The following is a 21,269-nucleotide window of genomic DNA, read 5'->3' on the forward strand; positions in this document are numbered from 1 at the left end:
CTTTTCATTGAAAACCTGTTAATGTTAACTGCGACAATGATCCACTTTTTCAAATATGCTTCAATTGCAGGTGGTAAGGTACAAGCACCAAAATTAATTAGTCACTAGTAAATGATGTTGAGATATTTGGACAAAATTGAACTTCCCAGTGTTTGTTGGCTATCCAAGGCTTCAGTCATAAATGTCTATTATTTGTGAGAATCCTGAAGCACAGACACAATACTAGGTAACCTTGCTGAAAACACAAACTGCTCTGAAACATTTATGCCAACACATTTCACCAGTTCAGGGTCTATATTTGTTGTTGTTTTTCCCCCTTTAGATACATATATATTCCTCATTACAAATTAAATTCCAATAGGATAGTCTATGCACTACTCAGATAACCAACATTCCATGAGGTTTGGGCAAAGATAGCATTAAAGTGAAATATATTGAATTTGCATGTTTTTATATGTGGTCTTGACACATTCGCTCCAAATCAAATGAAAGTAAATTGCACTGTAAGGCTGTGTACAAACTACACCTTTAAAGCACATTCAAAGTACATTTTGATAAAAGGGCTCTGAAGTTTCACAAGTGCTAGGGGGAAGTCCCCAAGGACTCCACATTGGTGACCCCAGTGTTTAATTAGAATACAAAGCTTTTCACACCTGCTTCCTCTTAAAATTTCTTTGTCACTGTATAGATAGTTTGACCCTGGTAAAGCCATTTTAGCTACACACTTGCTCTACTGAATGAATTGCAGCACTTTCACTCTGTTTGTTCCTTTCTAGGTCAGGTGAATTTCTGCTTTGATTCCCACGGCATTGTAACCTCAACAAAAATTGTGATACATGTTGATATTTATGCCACAGAAAGTGACAATCTTAATCAGTTCTACAGATCAGACCTTGGGTGGCTGTTGCTCTGCTGCTCCATGAAGCACAGCTAAAATAGCAACAGACATAATCAAAGCAAATTTGTAGCCTGGAAGAAAACATAAGCAAAAAAGGTATAATAGGAAACTAAAGAAATAACTCAGTTCATGTTGCAATGTTGTGCTTGTGTCATTTAGCTATATATTCCAGCAGAGAATGGAGGGATAAAATTCTTTCTTATAAATGGGGATTTTCAGTTATTACCAGTCATGTTGTCAAGGTCTAAGATACTTTCCTTTTATTCTATTAGATGGAAAGATACAAAAATAGAATTCAAGAGTATCTGGATTTTCTTGATGAAATAATACATGTATATTATTATCAACAGGCTTTAATAAATTACATCTTTGAATTTAGCCTCTGGGTCTGCTCATCCTAAACCTATGTCCAGCTACATGGCTAAAATATGAATAAAGGTACTGAAAGAAGATTTCCATCACTGGAGGTTTTTAGGCAGTGGTTGGATGGCCATCTGCCATGGATGCTTTAGTTGAGATTCCTGCATTACAGGGGGTTGACCCGTGGGGCCCCTTTCAACTCTAAAATTCTATTATTTTATGCAACAGCGGCAGCAGAACTAGAAAGGGATCAATAAAGTGGGTGTTTGAAAATACCAAGGCTGCAACCTGAGACAAAGAGAAAGCAAGGAATAATTCTACAAATTCTAGATCACCAGGCCTCCAAGATCACAAAATGGTGAGCAAGCTTTTAAGGCCACCCGAACTACATAACCGGAATGTAATTGAAATTAATAAGATTTTGGAACGCAGAAATAAAGAAAATCATCAAACCATCAATTCTAGCATGTCAGAACTATTAATCATGCTGGATGTTAAGCAAAGCAAGGGGGGAGACCTGGCTTGATATTGAAGCCATAAAAATATTGGGTTTGTTTTTTTAATTAGGTATTTTGTGGTTTTATACCTTGATTTTATTCTGTGAACTGCCCTGAGACCCCTGGGTATAAGGGCAGTATATAATTCAATTAATAATAATAATATAATTCAAATAATAATAATACTTGTTTTAAATATGGGAGGAAGATTCCCTAACTGGGGTTTCTTTGTGGTGATGCCCCAGCTGCAAAACTCCAGAGGTGGAGATAGATGCGCTATTGGGTTTCTGTCACATGGTGAGGATCCACTCCCCGCAGATCATGTTCGAGACTTTCAACAGCCCAGCCATGTACGTAGCCATCCAGGCCGTGCTGTCCCTGTACGCCTCCGGCCGCACGACAGGCATCGTGATGGACTCTGGCGACGGCGTCACCCACACTGTGCCCATCTACGAAGGCTACGCCCTGCCCCACGCCATCCTCCGTCTGGACCTGGCGGGCCGCGACTTGACCGACTACCTCATGAAGATCTTGACCGAGAGAGGCTACAGCTTCACCACCACGGCCGAGAGGGAAATCGTGCGCGACATCAAAGAGAAGCTCTGCTACGTTGCGCTGGACTTCGAGCAGGAGATGGCGACCGTGGCGTCCAGTTCCTCCCTGGAGAAGAGCTATGAGCTTCCTGACGGCCAAGTGATCACCATCGGCAACGAGAGGTTCAGATGCCCAGAAGCCCTCTTCCAGCCCTCTTTCCTGGGTATGGAATCCTGCGGCATCCACGAAACCACCTTCAACTCCATCATGAAGTGCGACGTGGACATCCGTAAAGACCTGTATGCCAACACCGTCCTGTCTGGCGGCACCACCATGTACCCAGGCATCGCTGACAGAATGCAGAAGGAGATCACAGCCCTGGCACCCAGCACAATGAAAATCAAGATCATTGCTCCACCATAGCGCAAATACTCTGTCTGGATTGGCGGCTCCATCCTTGCCTCCCTGTCGACCTTCCAGCAGATGTGGATCAGCAAGCAAGAGTACGACGAATCTGGGCCCTCCATCGTCCACCGCAAATGCTTCTAAAACAGGACTTAGTTACCATGATAACAATTACCCCCCTTTTTTGACAAAAAACCCCATTACTGCGCGTTTAAAAAAAGTGAGAGTTGAGATTGGCATGGCTTTCTTTGTTTTGGCGCTTGACTCAGGATATAAAACTGGAACGATGAAAAGTTGACGGCAACAGTCTTTTAGAAAAATAATAATTGTGTTGGAGCGAACATCCCCCCCCCCAAAGTTCTGCAATGCATCTGAGGACTTTGATTGTACATTTGTGTTCTTCCTCTTCCTTCCTTTTTTAAAAATAGTCATTCCATGCATTGAGAGGAAGTTAAACCGGCCTCTGCGGAGGCAGCAGCCCAGCTTTTGAAGGAGCAGGAGTACTTTCTGGTGTTGCAGGAAAGTATTGCTTGTACTTAGAAGCCTCCCCCCTCCCAAATGTAATCCAACAAGTGTCTTTTCTGTATCTTGCGCCTTAAAACGAAAAAACACTTGGTCCTCTTCCAATTTTTGTTTACTTTTGGCCATGCAAAAAACCAATAATGAAATAGAAACGGGCTGTGTAGGTTTATCTTCTTCCCAATCTCTAGATGTGAAGGTTTACAGTGTACTCCCCTTCCCCCTCCCAGAGCTGGGGAAGCCCTTACCCAAATTTGGTGCCAGTATGTATACGGGGATAACGGTGGGGGTGAAAACTGTACACTGACTTTAAAATAAACAGTTCCAATAAAGATGCACATAGCTTTTAGAAACCCTGTTTCCATCAATTTCAGCGGTTCGCCTCCCTTTACATTTTCATGTCTGCCGCTGTCATTTTACTGCTGGCGTTCAGAGGTCTTGCACAGGTGTATTGTTTCGACTGTTGCGTGTAAACCATTTTTAGGGGTTGTCTGCGATGGGAAGCGGTGCACAAGAGCTTCAAAGAAACACCACGGACAGAATAATTGCCACACACAGGAAGAACAAGGATATAGTTTGAGTGCCTCACTTGTTGCTTTATAAATCATTTAATGTGTCAACATGAATGGAAGTTATTAATATTGCAGTTGTTGTATAAGGGATTATTATTTTGACCGGAATGCAACTGAAATTAATAAGATTTTGGAATGCAGAAATAAAGAAAATCATCAAACCATCAATTCTAGCTCGTGCGGGGGACACCCCCCCCCTAAATTATATAATTTGGTATTTGAACGATTGGTATTAGTACTTGTATTATAATTTGGCATTGTTACAATGAAGCTATTATTGGAATGTAATTGAAAATTAATAAAAAAAATAAAAAATGTGCTTCAAAGAAACGCGTGGAGCCTGCGCTTGTAAAAATAAATAAATAAACAATCATTTTTGCTTGCATAGTGGCGCACCTATTGGGGGGTGGGCTGTGCTTTTTTCCTTCTGGGGGTACTCAAGGGCACGCAGCATGACCGAAACCATTTTTCTTTTTCTTTTCTAGAAACACTAGTTCAAAACGTGTAACAACTTCACGGTGAGTATTTAACAGCACCCCCCTCCCCTCCCCCCAAAAGGCAGGAAACAACCGCGAGGAACTGAAGCGCACCGACTTTTCCGTAGTCTCGGGAGAAGAGGTTGGAAAAACGGGGGAAACCCGTGGAGGCGGCGGAGGCGTCGAGGAGGAAAAAAAGGAGTCCTTCTATTTATCCCTCGGAAGCGTGGAAGCGGCAGTGTGAACTCCCGCGCGGTGGTGGGCCAGTTCACACGTTCCTCCGCTACCGCGGGCGGGCTGCCGGGCGCGTGCGCAGGCCGGCGCGGGCTCCCCCCTCCTCGCTCCAGCACCGCCCCGCGCGCGGACAGCGAATTCCCGCCGCCAGGCCCCGCCCCCGCCGCGTTTACCTCAGCGCGGGCGACGGAGGCGGAGGAGGAGGCGGGCCTCTTGTTCTCCTCCGCGAGCATCCCTCGGCGAGCGGCGGGCTCGCGCGCCTCACGTGACACAACAGGTATCTCCCTCTCTCTTTCTGCTCTCTCTCCCCCCCCCTTCTCCGTTCGGAGGGGAGGGGAATTAAACGAGGTCTGTCCCCTTCTCTGGCGTGGGGGGGGGGGGGGATGGAGAAGGAGGAACCTCGGGTTTCTATGGTAACGGAGCGACACCCCCTCCCCCCGCGCGCGCACACACACACACCGCTTCCTCCTCCTCTTCAGGCCTCGGCCGGTCGCCAGGGGGATCATAAGGCAACGGCAGAATGCAGCAGAGATCCGTGGGGGGGGGGGGGGGAGGTTAGGGGAGCTGAGGGGATTGGATGAATGGGAGAGAGGGGGTGAATGGGGAGGGGGCTGAGGGGGCTCGATGAGGATGAATGGGGAAGAGGGATGGGATGATCTTCCCTTTCACAGCTGCTTAATCAGCAAAAATTAGGAGGGGGGGTCTCTAAGCAAAGGTCTTCTTGATGGTTCCCTAACATTTACTTGGAGGCATCTTTCCATTGTAGTGATAATTGGGAGAGGAAGGCCTAGTTGCCTTGGCAGAGGTGCCCTTCAGTTTGACCCGACTTGGAAGCGGAAGAGGGAAATCAATCAAAGCGCTGTTTTAATTGTGTCATTGAGGGCTGGGGTTCTATGGGCGCAGCTTAGGGTTGCTGGGCTGCCTCCATGCAGGCCGAACCGGTTGGTGGGACGTATTTGGAGTAGGGAGGCAATGTTGATGATGATGGACTTTGGTAGACGTGGTCCAGCCAGGCATGAAACCTAAATGGATGGGGTCATCTCTGCTTTAAAAGGTACATAAATTTTCAGCTAACGTAACCTGGCTGCCACTTGTGTATCTGGCTGAATGATTCAGGACCTTGCGTTTCATCTCTGCTTCATCGGATATCTCTGTGAACTCGCCAGCACATTACTAAGAAGAAAAGTGATAAATGCGAAAAAGGGAGGGTGTATAACTAAACATGTTAAATGGGGAAGCAACATTTAATTTATTAGGTGGTTTTTCAAGAATCCCCACAAATCTAAAAGAAAATATACACATTATTTGTCTGTGCGTATCGGAAAGACAGTCCCATGTCTAATATATTCTTAATAAAAGACTAAAGTATGATTTTCAGTATATATTTGCCAAATCTGTTCTAGAAATATACGTGGGAATATTACTTGGTATAGACTTGTGTGACTTCACATAAATTGATATTAGAAACAGTTTAATTATTAAAAGCTCTTTGTCTTATTTATTACATTTGTACACCTTTGCCTTTGTTCAGATACCAAATACAGTACTAGCACATGAATGTTCAGTTTTTCTGGAGAGCTGGGGGTGGTGTGGAAGAGAAGGGGAAGTTATGCCACTTGAGCAAAAGTCCATTTATGCAATACTGGATGTCACCTATCAATATTTCCCTTTACACAGGGCCCACACACAAGTTGGCATTTTTGTTGAACCAATTAGCCCAGCCTCAGTATCTCTTCTGGAGAGTCCAGATTCTGAACAGGTTGCTGCTCCTTAGCCTCAAATAAAGGGATTTACTTCCATCAAACTTTATTTGCCATTTTGTTGTACATTTTCCCATTCAGGAAAGTCCTTTTGGAACTCTTCCTCATTTGCTTGGGTTCTTACCATCCTCAATAATTTAGGTATCCCATGAAATGTCTGCTCCATGATTTCAGAGTCTTTATGACTAGTAAAAAAGCATCATTCCTATAAAGATTACACTTGCTCTGGAGGCTAGGAGCCGAACCAATGGCTTCAAGTTATGAGAAAGGAGATTCCTATTAAACATCAGGAGGAACTTTCTGACAGTAAGAGCTGTTTGACAGTGGAACGATTTTCCTTGGAAGGTGGTGAACTCATCTTCCTTGGAGGTTTTTAAGTAGAGCTTTGATGGTCATATGTCATTTATGGTTTAGTTGAGATTCCTGCTTTGCAGGGGGTTGGACTAGATGACCCTCAGGGTCCCTTCCAGCTCTACAGTTCTGTGATTCTATGATCCAGAAGCACCCAATGTTTAGTTCCCTTAGTTATGAAAGCTGCCCCTTTATTCCTACCCCCTGCCTCCAGTTCTTTAACCAGTTATTGAGCTATAAGAGGACCTGGCCTCATGACTGAAAAATTTGTGAATGGATTCCCTAGAGCTTGGAAGAAGTTACAAAATACAGACATGTACGCCTATAAGCAACACTAAAAAAACAAATAAATCTGCACTCATTAAAAGCTTAACTTTGGTCACACAAAACCAGGTTGAATGAGTAAGTTGTAGTGGTCCTAGATACCCCATAAAATTAAGCACATTGTGGTGTTTGTTCCGCGTTGGAGTGCGCCTTTGGGGATGAGGTCAAGCTGTTAGAAGGTTGCAGCACCTTCTGTGGCTGTAGAGACCGATGTGGGTATTTGTTCAAGCTTTGGTAAAATGGAGGTATGATTTGCTTGGACCATGATTAGTGGGGTGGGGAGGAGCCAGAATCTGAAACTTGTTTGGCACTTAACTTTGGTCCAAGGGAACTGACTCTCAATCCATATTTTATGAGACAGGTATTGGGGACTCTGGCACTGCCTGTTTTGGTAAAATTTTGGAGACCCACAGAACAACACACAAGATTCTTTCATAGGATTTATAGTTATAAATGGCTTATTCTGCGATATTAAAACATACCTTGGGTCTATGTCACTCTGAATCCCTTATTTTATTTTATTTCATTATTTAATAATAAGTACTACCAGCAGATCTATCTGTTTTAGGGGGGACTCAATGATAAGAAATTGTGATTTGGAGTTGAGGTGGAGTAACACAGCTGGTTCAACTCTTGCCTGTGCTGATCTTGATCTTCACCTTGTGATGAAGCTCTGTATGTAATAACGTGAATGAATTCATTATCCATTTTATACCTATTTGCTATGTGATTAATAGGGCAGCTCCATGTATGATGGTCTGGTCCGTAGATTTTCATCATACCAGAAGTTAATATTCACCACGAGTCTAATTTTAGTGAATTTAACCTTCGTTCAATTTTAGTGAAGCCTATTGAGGTGTTTTATGACTATTCATGAAAATGCGAACTATTCAGGTTTTCCAGAGGCATTAACCGTCAGCAGAAATATGTGGGCTTGTACATTTTGATACCTGTTCCAGGGAATTTGTTGACCTATGACATACGTAGTTCCATTGTTCCACCTGAGTTCAAAAAGAATCAGATCATTCCTAAGATTATACCTGGTGCCAGAATTAGTTTGTTGCAAACTTCTCCTTAGGGGGGAATTGACTGAGAACAAGAGGTTAGAGGTAAGTTAGACATTGACAGGATCATTTGTGCCATCAGATGGTGTCTTTAGCAGGGGTTATCTAGGTTATTGCTGTATTTTGTTGTATCAAGGAGTATTATAAATATACATAAGAAGATGCACTGATACTTTAAAGTCCTTCAGCTGTTTATTGTCCCACTTTAGTTTATTATACCCCAGCAGTTTGATAAATACGAATCACTTTTCTTTTGCAATCCAATTCTCTTTCACACAAACATACATTTTTTAAAACCTATAATAAACCCCATGTTTAATTAACATTTGTTTCTGGATGGAAATTTGTGTTTAATTTTTGGGTTGAGGTGGAGTAACACAACTGGTTCAACTTTTGCCTGTGCTGATCTTGAGCAAACTTCCATCCCTGGCCTGTTTGGGAGCAAGAAACCAGAATTCTGCATTCAGACCCTATGCTTTCTGGTTTCTTTTACCCACATGTGAAGAGAGGACAGAACCTTGAGCAAATGGGATGCAAACCCCAGCATGCTATGTATTCACATTGTGGTTTAAGTAAACCAGAATAAACTAGGAATTTCTGGCTTTTTCTTATGGGATAATGCTGTGTGTCTCAGATTGTTGAGTATTGTTGCTGAGAGCAGTGTGATCATTTACAGTGGTACCTTGGGTTAAGAACTTAATTCGTTCTGGAAGTCTGTTCTTAACCTGAAACTGTTCTTAACCTGAGGTACCACTTTAGCTAATGGGGCCTCCTGCTGCCGCACAATTTCTGTTGTCATCCTGAAGCAAAGTTCTTAACCCGAGGTACTATTTCTGGGTTTGCGGAGTCTGTAACCTGAAGTGTCTGTAACCCAAGGTACCACTGTATATGTCTGTTCAGAGTTCAGTGGGCTTACTCCTAAGAAAGTGGATCTATAATTGCAGCCCAAGTTTCTGCTGTAGAATAAACACCAGGAAAAAATAGGCTAGATTTACTGAGGAAAATTTGAGGATTAAACAGATTTGACTCTCATTTTACATTCTGACCTACTTAGTGATTTCTGTTTCGTATCTCCATTAATTGAAGATGTGTACCTTCATAGATGGGATGCGGGTGGCATTGTGGGTTAAACCACAGAGCCTAGGACTTGCCAATCAGAAGGTCGGCGGTTTGAATGGTGAGCTCCCATTGCTTGGTCCCTGCTCCTGCCAACCTAGCAGTTCGAAAGCACGTCAAAGAGCAAGTAGATAAATAGGTACCGCTCCGGTGGGAAGGTAAACAGCGTTTCCGTGCGCTGCTCTGGTTTGCCAGAAGCGGTTTAGTCATGCTGGCCACATGACCCGGAAGCTGTACGCTGGCTCCCTCAGCCAATAAAGCAAGATAAGCACCGCAACCCCAGAGTTGGCCACGACTGGACCTAATGGTCAGGGGTCCCTTTACCTTTACCTTACCTTCATAGATATTGATAAATAATGTTGAATGTAAAATGTTATGATACTAAACTTTGTGAGAGTAAGCAAATCTGTCTGACCATGTGGATAATCCATCCATGAGATGGATTATTGTTTAAATGAGACTGTTATAGAAAAAACCTGCTCCTTTTCCCTTATGGGGTATCAACAACAACAACAACAATCTTTATTACGGTCCAGAGACCAACAAAACATTACAAATCAATACAGAGTTCATACAGCCTACCTCCAGGTTAATCAAGCACTTTGTTTGGAATATAGGGCTCATTTGTTCTTGCAACCACCGATAAAAACTTTGCCACTGCCAACGTTCTAGCTTTTGTCCGGTCTTCCAGTAGGAACCTGACATAGTGAGCCTCTGACTTTCCCGGGAAAGGCACCAGCAAGGGTAGTATCAGTTCAGCCCTGGCCTGCTCATACTTCGCACAATGTAACAAAATATGATTTATGGAATCGATGTCTTGAGCACACGAGCAAAGTCTGTCCTGGCAGGGAACTCCTCTCAACCTACCATCCAGCACTGCAGAGGGGAAGACATTCAGTCTGGCCTTGGTGAAAAGCCTTCGATAGTTAGGTACTGTCAGGTTTTTGATGTAAGATGTTAACTCAAAGACATACCCATATTGAACTCCTGCTGCCAGTGGACTACAGACTGCGTGTGACCGAGATCGCAAGTCACTGTGTGCATTGTCCCATAATCTTTGCTTTAAAACCTTTTGGGCGCCTTCATAGCCCAGGTAATACAGTTGGGGGGGAGACAGACCAATAGAGGTGGCTTTTTTAGCCATGGTTTTCTGCCATTTGCTGACAAATTCCTCATTGGTCAAATGTTGGTACGGACCCTTCCCTAGATTAAACACTGAAATCCTGAGCCAATGTCTTAGGGCAGCCCACCACGCTCTAGCTGAAATTGGGCATTCACCAGCTTCCAACAGAAGTACGGAGTTGGGGACGCAGTTAGGTACCTGCAGCAGAGATCATATAAATTTTGCCTGAAAGCGGTCTAGCTTTGGCAGGTCCCCATTATGCCAGACATTTGCTGCATACAGGAGTTGGGAAACGGGCTTTGCGTTGAAAACCCTTAAGGCTGCTGGAACATATTTGCCGCCCTTTGTGAAGAAGAATCTATGTATGGCTAGCTTTGTAATCTCCGCCTTGGATGGGGTATCCAAGAGCCCATATAGAGTCCTTAAGTGGGTTCCCTATTGGTAGGAGAAAATAACAGAGACCAACCAGAGAATACTGAGAAGCAAACCAGCTAGTAAGCCTGATCTTTATTGATCTGTTGCAGCAGGGTCCTCACTTACCACATGCAGGAGGGAGGAGGAACCCTGCACAATGGTGAGCAAGCCCTTATATAGACTTTTGAAATTGCCCACCCTGTAGCTCAAGACCACCCATCAAACATCATACATACATCACAAAAGGGGGTGGTCTACAGCAGAAATACATCACAGAAGGCGGTCTACAGCAGAAATCCTGTTTGTCACGATATCTGTTAATGGTCACTGATTGCTTTAGCTGGGCAGACTGGCTATTCTTTTGTGATGGCAAATACTTTAATTCCTAAAACCAGGTCACAGGCTCACCCTATTCATAGACAGATACGCCCTTAAGGCAGGTAAGCAAGAGACAATGGAGAGGCTTCCCCATTTCCTTTCTCCTTGCAGAGAAATATTTGAGATCAATTTGGGAGAGTCAAAATGGTTTGAGAGAGTCAAAATGGCTTCAGGATTGCTCTCCTGTACTATTTCAGACACGTGGTTTATATACTTATGTATGTGTTTGCCTTGTACATTTATGAGCGTTTATTTTATGTTTCATATCTTAGAATTCTTATAACAAGTCACTGACATTTCTTTGTAGTCTCAAGAGATTTATTTTTTATTTTTAAGTTGACTGATAACCACAGAAAGATGGTTTTGTTTTCCCTTTCGGGGGGAAACTTTTAATTTTACAGTTACACTGTAAATAAGATTTTAACTATTTTTCAAAAATTACATTTATCCATAAAGTTAATTCCTAAAGTTTTTGTTGTTCTTGTCCTGTTTCATATTGTGTATTTAAATCACCCCAGAAATTAATTCATCAAGTGAAATAGCCTTTGGCTATCTATGTACACACAAAGATTTTTTTTAAAAATGCTATGGTATGGATACTAATGAGTGGAAGGAAGTTTCCTCCCTTCTTCTCCAGCCCCATCCCTCCCGAAAACTTGGATATACAGTTGTCAGATACGTTTTGAAAATTTTTCATATGTGATGGACATGTAGAAAGGGGTAAGAATATTGGGAAATGATCTATAATGAGTTGAAAAAATAGTTTAAATTCACCTTCCCAAAAAAGTCCTTTTGTTGGGAATAACCCAGATAGAAATTCCCAGGTGCCAGAAAAAATTGTTTATTTATGCAACAGCAGCGGCCTGTTGTCTATGGATTGGCCACTTAAGATGTTGCAATATGCAGAACTTGGAGGTTTAACACACAGAATAAGAGAACAGAAGAACGTATATTTAGAGAAGAGTGAAAATATCTATTGAATATATGGAAAATAATTGTACACAGCTGAAAGCGCTGGCAGCATTAAGATAAATTCAACAGATATACAATGTTTGATCAGTTAAAGTGGAAAACTGATTTGAATGGTTATAGTAAAAGTAAGATATGTCATATGAATCATAGAAGGAGAAGAAGGGACATCACTGGATATTTTAAAGTTTGTAAAATGTTTGAAATTATATATGTAAAGATCAAAACTACCCACAGGTTGTAAGGACAGGAATAGATTTGTGGGTTAGACAGGGAAATAAGACCAAGGTAGCTAAAGAAAATGCATGTTTCAATCAGTGGACTGAAAAACAGAAACAGAAAGGAAGAATATGTGATAGCTAAGGAGGTTTGAAGATAAAGGGCAGAGCAAATGGGAAGGAGGGACTATTAAGATGAGCAGGTAAGAACAGAGTTTTCATATTTATGAATTAACTAGCCACTTGTATGATACTAAATCTTTCAACCATGGAGTAATCCTAATATCTCAGGAGGTTTTCATTACTGTTTTTCATTATGGTTGATGTAGTCGTTATTGCTGTTGTTCTATTTTCTTTTTCCATATGTATTCTCAAAAATGGCAAAGTGACATTTTTAAAGGACGGATTGAAAAGAGAGCATCTAAATGAGGCAGTATAGCAATGCCTTTTCTTGATTAGCTTAGTTTTCCAGCCTGAAACATCCTTTTTGGGGGGCACGATGTGGTGCGTGAGTAAACTCCAATGCATATCCTTAGTGAAAGTATGTGTGATCAGATTGATGTTCTGCTGTATGGCATTTGGCAAAAAATAAATAAATCCTGTACAAGGTTATAAAAATGAAGAATTACTGTGACGTTCTGGTCATTAGTCAGAAGTGGCTTGCTTGCTGGATTGGAGGTGTTTTGGTTGCTTGCTTCCCGAAAGGTGGGTCACTGTTGCTTATCAGTTGGGAGAGGGGTGGTGCAGTGCAAAGGGCACCAGATTGACTCCACTGGAACATCTGTATTGCCCCAGTCTTCCCATTTCCTTGCCCCCTCCTTCTCTCTAAGCAAGAGCAGCTCACCTGCCAGGAAGCTAACGTAGCATCTCTTGCCCATTACTATTGTCAAGATGTTTAAAATACTGACTTCCTGTCTGCTGCCCATGAATACAGATATTTCTATAAACTGCGCATCAGAATGAAGCAATTTCTTTAGCATTCCTGACGTCAGGAGTTCTTTTATTTCACAGGATCTATTTCTTATTTAGGTCAAAATTACCTTGATAGACTATGCAACATGTGTAAAAGTGACCATTGTGGGATGTATATAGAAAAATCTGTTGGTGAGGAACAATAAACTATCAGCCAAAAAAATCACAGCGATAGCATCACTGTACATGGATAGATAGTGATGTAAGAGTGTGTTATTGTAATAATTATTGGGGATCAACTAGGGATTAAGCAGAAGCAATGACAACGCTGTCTTCTTGAAACACTAATGTTGCTGAATTAGATTTCAAGTGTAGCTTCCGGCCCTGCAGGAAGCTGTGTGCTAATAATTCTTGTTAAAATCAATGGCTTTCACCGTTAAGTATTTCTTAGGAATTGGATTTCTGTCATCCAGGACAAGATTCTGTTTCTAAGTAGACGCTCTATTAAAAAGGAAAGCCTTTAATTGCAAGATACCCATTGAGTGTTGGCTGCTTTTCTAATTCCTTTTTACCGTTTTCTCTCAATAGAAAATCATCTACGAAATACACAAAAATGAGTCATTTGCGGCTGATTGCTGCTACCCTGAAACATCGTGGCATTTGTTCGTTGATGAAGAAAAATGTAAACAAAAAAGAATTTCTGCCAAGTCGGAGTTACGTTTCACCGGGAGCCACAGAACCATTCTTGAGTGGAAGTAATTCAAATTACGTTGAGGAAATGTATTATGCTTGGCTTGACAATCCAAAAAGTGTGCATAAGGTAATGCTATATATGTGTATATATATAATTTACTAGGACATTTCCACAGCTAGAAATCTGAAGTTTGATACATATTGTGGCTTGAGCCTAGCTTCCCTGAGCAAAATTCCCTTTCCTGTTTTAGACCTCTGTGCATTCCTTGTCTACTCAGAAGTAAAGCCCACCATGCTCTCTTTTATATTTAGAATTGAAGCATTTATTTTATATTGGTGAACATATGTGAATTTGCCTGAATTAAATTGGGTTCTTGCAACCATTCATTCCAAGTAGTCACATAGACAGCTTTCGAAAGTACTCAAAAGTAGTGCTCCCAAAAAAATATTATTCTCCTTACAAGAGCAAATGGAGGGGGAAAGTGCATGGTAGGCCCAGGACTGCAATATCTCAAGGATCTCCCCATATAAACTGCCCCAGACCCTGCAGTCATCATCTGAGGCCCTTCTTTGTGTGCCACAAGTGGGGCATTTGTGGAATGCCCTCCCGCGGGAGGCTCACCTGGCGCCTTCATTATATCTCTTTAGGTGCCAGATGAAAATGTTTCTCTTCAGCCAGGCGTTCAGCTCTGGCTTTTAAAATGTGTTTGTGGGAGGGGGGGTCTTGTTTTGCTTTTTGTTTTATGTATTTTGTATTCTCATTTTGTATTTTTCTGTTGTGAACAATATTCTGTTGTGGATATTCATAATACCATCTTTATTAATATTATTTAACAACAGCAGCAGCAGCAGTAGCAACAACTGGTGATAGGCGGGAGTTCATCATGCAGGCCAGATAGGACACTTGCGCACCCTCAGAACTGTCTTTTCAGTTCAGTGCCCTGGCAGGCAGGCAGGAAGCCATCATGGAATGGGTTCATTTCTGCCGCCATTTCCCGCTCCGCCATGGGGAGTTATGGGAGGCCATAGCATAGCACAGGTGCTGGTACTGTATACTCTTGAGTACCCCTTGAAAAAAAGCACAGGTGTCAGCTTACCTTTGTATTCCTGCCAGCATTTTAGATGACCTTTTGGTTAGAACTGCTTCTTATCCTGCTTGTCGTTACTTTAATAAAAATAGTGTGTTAAAAATATGTGAGTAGTTTTATTCAAGGTTTTGAACATCTCCTTGGAATCTTTTGAGGAAGGGCAGCTCAGAAATATTTTAAGTAAATATACTGATACAGATGTTTGTGTCACTCCTGCCTGCAAGCCAGACTGTGCAATAGTCCCTCCTGTGTCACTATTGCAGAAGATAGTGGGTTGGTTTTTTTAAAAAGTTACTGCTAACTATTGTGATAATTTGTGGTGTTTGATTCTCTCTCTCTCTCTGTCTCTGCATATGTGTGTTTCTATGCTTGCGTGAATACATGTGTTTTAAAGCTGTGGCTTGCTTTTGGATATTGTCCTAGGTGTTTTGTAACTGGTGATTAACAGGACAAAAATAAATGGCTTGGGCTAATAAAGCTAAGGGATGAACGTCAGTGGAGATAAATGGATATAAAAAGCATGGTATAGAGCTAAACTGAAAACACTTCATTAAAAGTTGTCAGAAGCAAGGCTTGTAATCACTTGGAGCTTTAAGGTTGAGTAACTTTCTGTCACCTGGCCCAGGTTACTGGATTTATTAAAAGTATCAATAAAGCTTGGGACGCAGGTGGCACTGTGGTCTAAACCACAGAGCCTAGGGCTTGCCGATCAGAAGGTCAGCGGTTCGAATCCCTGCGATGGGGTGAGCTCCTGTTGTTCGGTCCCTGCTCCTGCCAATCTAGCAGTTCGAAAGCACATCAAAGTGCAAGTAGATAAATAGGTACTACTCCGGCGGGAAGGTAAACGGCGTTTCCGTGTGTTGCTCTGGTTCACCAGAAGCAGCTTAGTCATGCTGGCCACATGACCCGGAAGCTGTCTGTGGACAAACGCCGGCTCCCTCGGCCTATAGAGAGAGATGAGCGCCGCAACCCCAGAGTCGTCCGCGACTGGACCTAATGGTCAGGGGTACCTTTACCTTTACTTTTATCAATAAAGCTGGTTAGAGGAAGTTTGTATATTGAAGCCAAGTAAGAGTAAACCTATGTAATGAAGAGCCTGGCAGTGCTAAGGCTCGTTTAAAAGGAATAGGTCAAAGCATCACACAAATACAGCTGAATCAGTTAGCAAATGATTTGTCAAACATGATTTTTGACTGTATTTTTTTTTCTACTAGCATTTGCATAGTAGCATGTAACTGCATTTTCTGCTACCGTCCAAAGCTATAGCTCCAGCCTGTGAAAACATACATGGAAGTCAGTCGTGTTGAGTTCAGAGAAAGGCATGTTCAAGCCTGATGCCTGACAATTCAAAAACAATCCTGTATAAGGTTCCACAATATGCTCATTTGAATGGTGCACCTACACCTAATAAATGCAGTGTTCGCATACCCAGCCCATAGAGTCTTGGTTGCACACGTAAGTGTAACACTCCAGTTTAAACAAAATGACAAGTGTGTGGAACCCTGCACAATTTTGTCCAATTATGTCCCTCATGTTTGAGCTAGACCTCACTTTATTTAGATGATTTGTATTCTACTCTCTGTATACAGTCTTCCAGAGTGGCCAGTGTAAGCTTTGATTGTATTTTTTTTTAATTAAAGCTTATGTTGGCCATATAAGAGAGAGAGAGAGAGAGGGTGTGTGTGTGTGTGTGTATATATGTGTGTGTGTGTGTGTGTGTGTGTGTATGTTTTGATCTGTTGGCAGACAACAATAAAACAATTACAAACAAGGTTGCCACTTTTGCAGCAGTAGATTGAAAAATTCACTGGAATTTTCTAAAATTCTATACCCTGAACTGCAAAGACCATCCGCATAGTATTTTGATGTTAATCTCAGATTGTTTTTGGTAATGTTTAGTGTTATATATTAGTGCTAGGTTTTCTCCCTGCTTCCCTAGCAGGAGTTTAGATCTGCTACCAATTTGGTATTGTAGGTACTTCTACTATTCCCGTGTTTCGTAATGGCCATTGGGCAACAGGCAAATAGAATCTCTCACACCTACTAAGAGGACTGCAGTCCTAAGCACTTTACCAGGAAATAGGTGCCCGTGGGAGTAACATCTGAGTAAACAGATTGCGGATTGGGCTGTAACCTGGAAAGCATTTTCTACAACTACCTTTTCCCCAACTGATCTTTTGGGTTAGCTTTTCTTAAAGTGCTCTTTGCTCTTTCCTCTCTTGTCCCTACTAATCCTTTGCTCCACTAGTGCAAAGTAGCATCTGAAATGACTCTAGGAATGAAATGATACAAGCCCCGAGAAAGGTGTCATTATTTCTGCTCATAGAATGGTGTCAGGGCCATAGATCATAAAGAAGAGACTTGACAGGGCTCAGCTATTGCTATCACAAGATTAATTGAAAAAACCTGCTTGGTTGTCTATTGAATACACAACAGTTGCCATGTTTTCCTGTATGCAACCAGTCTACCATGAGAGCGTAATGACTTCCTTGATATTGTTTGCTTGGAGATGAGTGCTGGTTTTTTTTTGTAAAAAAAATAATAATCAAGTTATTATACCTAACACTCAACGGTAATAATGGTTAAAAGCCATACAGCTAACATTTGAGTCTTTTGGTCATCACTACTGGGCAGTAAGAAAAAATAACTGAAATACACGAAAGCAGGGGAGCCATTCTAAACACTGGATTTTATAAACAGTTGTATTCTGGCTCTAGGCTTCAGTCCTAATCCCAATCTGCACTGTTGGAGGAGTTGATGATTCAGCAGATGTCTTTGTCTGCTGGCCTGTACCGGTGGTGGTGTTCCACTGCTAGAGACCGCTGCTGCAGCCGCAGGAAGTACAGTGGAGGAAGCACTACGCCCAACAATGTTCTACAGCCCATAGAGGGCCTAAATATGGGGTGTTAGTGTTTTGGAAAAAGCCAGAGCTGAGCCAGACATGGATCTACTGGATTTTAAACTGGGCCAGCACCTGGAAAGGGGGCTTTGCTGTGCCAGCCTAAAATTGGTACAGTGAAAAGTAGAATCTGCCCACCCCCCACCCTTCCTGGCCAGCTTTCTCACTTAAAATGAATGGATCATGTGACCTTCATATGCTGTTTCTTATTGCTGGCTTTAATAATAATAATAATAATAATAATAATAATAAATATCCCGCACATCTGGTTGGGTTACCTCACTCTGGGCAGCTTACAACATATGAAACACAACAAAACATCAAACATTAAAAAACAAGATATCCTATACAAGCAACAAACCAACCAATTAATCAATAAAAACCAATAACAGTAATAGCAAATAGTTTACAGTTATACCCAGATTAAAGTAACCACCAACCCCAACTAAACATTTAACCAACACCAACCTGACAAAAATGAAACAGAGGAGCCAAAATTAGAACCTTTTAAAACATTTTAGCCAGTTGCCCCAACCCTAGGAGTTGAGCCAGCAATGTCCCTCCAGCCTTCCAGGATCCTCTTTTAGCTGTTCAAGGTGAGTCTGATCCCCTCCCTCTAGGTCAGGTAGAAATGTGCCTGGCAGCAGGGAGCAGGTCTTTCTTCCAGCACTCAGGCAGCAGCATTTTAAAGCACGTTGCCCAAATGTTGGGGGCATTTACAAAATATAGGACAATACAGGTGAGTAGATTGTGTTCCTTATGGTCCATGATTTTGGGAGCTTTATGACAGCACAGTCCCTCCCCCCAAAATTTATTAGTATACTGACTAGTTTAAATCAGTAGTTGTTAGCCCCAGGTCTAAAAAAGGGATCTTGTAAGCCATCTTGCTACCTAAGACTTAACTTTGATCCATTTTTGTCTTATTACTGAGACCTACAACAAAATGTTGCAGTGTATCACTAATCCCTAAGAAGCATGCTCTTGCAGGGCTCCAGGCAGCTACAAAGAGGAGCCCCGTAGTACAGTGGTACCTCAGGTTACATACACTTCAGGTTATAGACGCTTCAGGTTACAGACTCCGCTAACCCAGAAATAGTGTTTCAGGTTAAGAACTTTGCTTCAGGATGAGAACAGAAATCGTGCTCCAGCAGCGCGGCAGCAGCAGGAGGCCCCATTAGCTAAAGTGGTGCTTCAGGTTAAGAACAGTTTCAGGTTAAGAACGGACCTCCGGAACGAATTAAGTACTTAACCTGAGGTACCACTGTACTTTGAGTGGGGATGGTAGTGAAATATTGGTTTAAGAGCTAGATAATAGGGAGGGATAGCAAAAAGAATTAGGGACAGGGAAATGAAGGGATTGAATTTATCACCTGTATTGTTTTCTTATCAAACTTCTTAGGGCTATAATAGCTTTCTATTTCCTGTTTCCCCGGCTTCTTCCTCTTTCGTTCCCCCCCCCCCTGTCTAGTCATGGGATTTATTTTTCCGAAATGCTACTGCTGGAGCCTTTCCTGGACAAGCCTTTCAAACTCCTTTACCGGACCTTTCAGGAAGCAAAACATCCCTTGTCCAAAGCCATGGACTGACAAAGTCACCTGCGAAAGCTGAGAAACTAGTCGAGGATCATCTGGCTGTGCAGTCATTGATCAGAGCGTATCAGGTCAGTGTACAGAAATTCGCCTGCAGCAGCTGAGGGTGTTTGCTTATAACAGCGTTTTGTAAATAATACGCAACTAAGGAGCCGCTTCTTCATAGGTGTTTAAGGGCATTTCCACACAACGCTTTATTCTGGACTCAGAGCTGTTCGTGCATTCAATATTTTCATCATCCACATCCTCCCCCAAATGAAACATTTTTGGTTTGTGAATCCCCTTAAATTTCTATTCTTATAGATTCCTTGTCAATGCTAATCTAAAAAGCAACCAGAATATTGTCAGACAAGTGATTTGCACGGGACCCCCTGACTAATTTTTTTAAAAAATGAACTTTTTTCGCGGCTGTTGTGTATTGCTCTCCAGATGATAAATTAGCGTGCTGCAATAACTCCCGCTAACTTTGCTTTATACACACATACTGTCACTGTGTGTATTAATTGGAGGTTTTTGATATGCAGAAGGCCTTTTTGTTGCAAAATACAGCCAAAACAAATGACTTGCATTCTGTCATAGGAGAATTGCCATTTATTAAAAAGATGAATTAGCAGAAGATCATTGAAATGTTGTACTATATGTAGAATTATTGTTTCTTCTGTCTTTATTTTTTTCCCCTTGGACTTTGCAATTAGTCAAGACAAAAGCCGATTAAAAAAAATAAAAGGTCTGTGGAAAATATTTGTGGGAGATCTTCACTGCATGCTTACTTTATGCTGTCTGTTTCTGCCTAGTACTGAGAACTAAGGACTGTATTTGCCTAAATTGTTGTGCAACGATCCCTACTAGTGCAGCAGTACTCCCCCACCCTATCCCTCAAACCTGTTCTTGAGAATTCAGAGAATTTCCAGAACAGTGCATGGCTGGGGTGGGGGGGAAATAGAGGGGATATAGTTCTGTTGGACAAGCAGAAATGCTTGTACTGGTGGATTTATCCCCTTAGTGCTACTCTTAGTGCAACTCTGAATTTTTAAAAATAAATGTTTGCAACAATTGGCCTTAAGTAAGAAGAGCCCTGCTGAATCGGATCAAAGGTCCACTTAATGCCATGTGCCATGGGAGCCAACTCCTAGGGGTCAAGGTCCCTTCAGCCTCCCCAATAAAATATTTGAGGGAACATTGCCATTCAAAGGTGTATGTGCACCGCATCCTGTGATCATGTGATAAAGTCCTTCAGGGCTGCCAGCAAGCTTGCTTAGGTTTGTTGAGGTGACTTGGTGAGACTCGTGTGTATGTGTGTATTATTCAGCTTCTCATTACTTATATGCAATAACGGAGAGATCAGCCGGAACCCTTTACATCTTTTGAATCAAGCACTCATTTTTCAAAACAATTTTTCACTGAAAAAAGTGGGAAATTGACATTCAAGCCACTTATATACTGAACCAGCTAAGAGAAATGCACATGCAGGGAAACTTCCTTGTATGGTAGGCTGGTTAGGTATATGCATCATCTCCTGGATCAGGAACCACAGGCATAAATCTGATGTGCATCTAAGTGTGGGTGCCATCAATTCATGCTACACTGCTTTTCAGTTGGATGAGCACCCAATCCCCATCTGCCAGCTCTGGCCACACTTCTTTAAAATAACAGCTAGATTTGGATTGGTATACCATGATTATTTTTTATCAAGCTGTGTAAAGGTGTGTGGCAGGGGGAGTATTGCATTTGACCAGTAAGGTGGGATGAATTTTTTTTACTACTGTTACGTTTTCCCTACTGAAGAACTTGCATTTTTAGAAATGAATACAATACCAGTAAAATAAATAAAAGTTGCAAATAATTGTTCAGATGATGATCCCTACGAAGCACATAT

General features: G+C 42.0%; 1 protein-coding gene and 1 pseudogene across 2 annotated transcripts in view; both read left to right on the forward strand.

Annotated features, from left to right (window-relative positions):
* Window positions 1–2,073: 2,073 nt before the first annotated feature.
* LOC144328049 (actin, cytoplasmic 2 pseudogene) lies at window positions 2,074–3,551 on the forward strand (annotated as a pseudogene).
* Window positions 3,552–4,664: 1,113 nt separating this feature from the next.
* Window positions 4,665–21,269, forward strand: part of OGDHL (oxoglutarate dehydrogenase L) — a 62,821-nt gene continuing 46,216 nt past the window's right edge. For both annotated transcript variants that reach the window (XM_028729242.2, XM_028729244.2), the window contains exons 1-3: window positions 4,665–4,772; window positions 13,713–13,944; window positions 19,273–19,464. In XM_028729242.2, coding sequence (XP_028585075.2) covers window positions 13,738–13,944; window positions 19,273–19,464 — 399 coding nt within the window. In that variant the 5' untranslated portion in view covers window positions 4,665–4,772; window positions 13,713–13,737. The remainder of the gene's footprint in view (window positions 4,773–13,712; window positions 13,945–19,272; window positions 19,465–21,269) is intronic.

This window comes from Podarcis muralis, chromosome 6 (genome assembly GCF_964188315.1).
Source record: "Podarcis muralis chromosome 6, rPodMur119.hap1.1, whole genome shotgun sequence".
Lineage (NCBI taxonomy): Eukaryota > Metazoa > Chordata > Lepidosauria > Squamata > Lacertidae > Podarcis > Podarcis muralis.